Genomic DNA, 3,170 nt, shown 5'->3' with positions numbered 1-3,170 from the left:
GCTATAACGAGGCCGAAATCGCGGTCGCGGACCGTTTTTTAAAACCCTGCATACGAGAGAATTCAGTTGAGAGAATACAACTAACCATCTTACAGCATATAGAATCCTTTCTAAATAGAGAATGGAAAATAACCATCAGGCATATACCTAGATAAGCAAATGAGGTTGCACATTCTTTAGCAAAGCATGCTTGGTCGCTCCAGAACAGGTCACAAGGGTTTAGTCGGCCCCTTGAACCAGTAGCTGCGAGAATTCAATTAGAAAAGAGAGCGTGATAGGATCACCCTAGGCTAGGACTAGGCATGTAAACGAACCGAACGAACATGAACGGATGTATGTTCATGTTCGTTCATTTAATTTTAACTAAACAAATGAGCGAACACGAACATAAACGAACAAAAAATTTCTTATTCGTGTTCGTTCGTTAAGGAATATTGGTTGTTCATGTTCGTTCATTTAAATGATAAAGGAACACAAATGAACGAACATAAACGAACAGATGTAAATGATCATAAATGAACACAATAAATAAACAACGAACATAAACAAAATAAATGAAAATAGATTTTTTTTTTTCTTTACTAACAATTTTAGCATTATATTTTATTTAATTTTTTTGAGCTTTTGTATTTGTATTTAAAATTAATTAAATTTTAAAATATTTATGGGTATCATATTAAAATTTATTGGGCTTTAATATTTTAAATGGTCTAAAGATATGGGCTAAACATAAATGAACGCACATAAATGATCATAAACGAATATAAACGAACGAACATAAATGAACGAACATAAACTAACATATTACCGAACGTTCACGAACGTAAATGAACGAACGAGTCATTTGTTTAAGTTCGTTCATTTAATTAAACGAACACAAAATATTGTTCAGGTTCGTTCGTTTAATAAATAATGAACACAAAATCTTTTCATGTTTGTTCGTTTAATAAATAAACGAACATAAACGCATTTCCCGCCAAGCAATTCACGAACGGTTCGCTAAACGTTCAGTTCGATTACAGGCCTAGCAGGACCCTTAACTCAACAAAATAATAATAATAATAATAATAATAATAATAAATATCTTAAAATTTACATTTTTGAAATTATAAAAATATGAAATAAAATTCAAAAAAAAAATAGAATTTCCTTTTGAAATTATGAAATGCAAAAAATGTAAAAAGTCCTAAAGAATCCAAACATATTAATCCTAAATATTTAAGTATCAAAACTGGAAAAAAAAAATCAAATACCAAACTGAATTTTTCCATTGTACAAGGCCATCTACAATTCTACATATTAATCCTTTTGAACACAACTTATTTCTATTTATCTTCAACTACGCACAGATAATTAGCCTCGTTTTAGGGCTAGCGAGACAATTACATCACATATGCGTGAATTACGTACATGGACAAACGATAACATTTTCCCTATAAATTGCAGGCCTCCCATCCAATTTTCTTCGCATTCCACTCTCTCTTCATAGTTTTTAGAAAGAAGAAAAACTTAGAGATATGGCAACCACAATCTCTAATCATTCTCTTCAATTCCTTGTTACTCTTCTTGTCCTTAATTTTTTCGTAAACTTGAGTTTAGTTGATGGACAAGGTGACCCTAAATCGAGTCCCCAATATATGAAAGCCAATGCGGCACTAAAAGAATGCCTTTTAAACCTCGAGTCGACCACCGCCTCGATGGCCAAACTTCCCAAAACCCCTGCCATGCAAGATTGCTCCGAGGTACTTGGCGATGGCGTAGATAAGATCAGGAAGTCGATTGGCGAGATGGATACGATTCAATCGTCCGATTTTAGTTTCAAGACAAACAACATTCAGACATGGGTTAGTAGTGCTTTGACGGGTTTGACCACCTGTAGTGATGGGCTACCCAACGATCCAACCAAAACCCAGGTTCAGACAGTTTCAAAAAAGACAAGTAATGCCTTGGCTTTGATAAACGATTTTGCAAAAGTACAGAAATAATTATTAATATTATCTAAAAGTAACGAAATGGTCATTATGTCGTTAAACTTTGTAATGAAAAAGAAATATCAACATCATTTTGTATGATTGTAAAAACAATTATATAACCAAAGAGAGAATCATGTTCAAATTCTGAAAATTAATGAATATTTGGAGAAAAGTTGTTACAAAGAAATCTTTTGATTCTTTTGGATTAATTCTATGTTTAGTTTCTGAATTTGTAGTTTCCTTACGCATTGATTTTTGAATTTTTCCTTATATTGATCACTAAATTTATCTTTGATTAGATTAATTAACTTTTTTTAATACCATTAAGCCGTAATGGTATAGTATTATAAGATTATTTCACGTTATCGTCTTAAAATTTAAAATTTTAAAAGTATTCATAAAAATTTTAAAAAAAGATTTTAAATTTTCAGGATATTTTAGATACTACTGTATAATTACATGAAAATATAATTATTGGGAACTGGGAGTGTAATTATAAGAAAAACTAATTCTCTTGATATATTTAACTAGTGAGGTGTAATTATATTTAAACTTTTCATGTCACATTATTTATATATATATTTAAATTTTAAATAATAATAATTATAAGATTAGAGGGCGTAATTAGAGACCCTCTTTGTACATTACATCCAATTAATTTTATGGGTGCGTTTGGTTCACGGAATGTAAGATTACCAGAGGGAATGTAAGATTACCAGGGAATAGGATTACTGGGAATGTTGTATTTTGTGTTTGGTTGGTTTAGCAAGAATGTAAGATTACAATGTTTGGTTAAAGAAATAAAAGATTATTGGAATGTATATTTGACCAAATTGTCCTTATTATATATTTGTTTTTTTAACAAGTTGGAAAATATTTATATATTTTCTTTAAAAAATTTAAATTCATAAATTTATATAATTTTTTTTACAAATTGAAAATATAAAAAGGTTTAATGAAAGGGTAAAATTTTATTTTAACCCCTGAACTTTATATAAAATTTTAATTATAGACTTTTTTTTGTAAGTCTAAAATAGTTTAAGGATAAATTTGTAATTTAACCTTCGTAGAATTTTTATATTCAATGACAGAAGAAAGAAGAAAGAAGAAAGATATTTTTAGGGAAAACATTTAGGGCATTTTAGTCCAAAACGTCAGTAATCCAACAATACTTAAAGAAATTGATGTAATGACATT

General features: G+C 29.4%; 1 protein-coding gene across 1 annotated transcript; it reads left to right on the top strand.

Moving 5' to 3' along the window:
- The first annotated feature begins 1,517 nt into the window (after nt 1-1,517).
- LOC120163096 (pectinesterase inhibitor 9-like) lies at nt 1,518-1,985 on the top strand. Its single transcript, XM_039173107.1, has one exon. It carries the CDS (start codon nt 1,518-1,520, stop codon nt 1,983-1,985), a length of 468 nt encoding a protein of 155 aa, XP_039029038.1.
- Nucleotides 1,986-3,170: the final 1,185 nt, after the last annotated feature.

Source organism: Hibiscus syriacus, unplaced genomic scaffold (assembly GCF_006381635.1).
Source record: "Hibiscus syriacus cultivar Baekdansim isolate YM2019G1 unplaced genomic scaffold, ASM638163v2 tig00111427_pilon, whole genome shotgun sequence".
In the NCBI taxonomy this organism is placed as follows: Eukaryota; Viridiplantae; Streptophyta; class Magnoliopsida; order Malvales; family Malvaceae; genus Hibiscus; species Hibiscus syriacus.
Note: the sequence above shows the minus strand (reverse complement) of the source record. Positions and strands in the feature narration are given on the sequence as shown.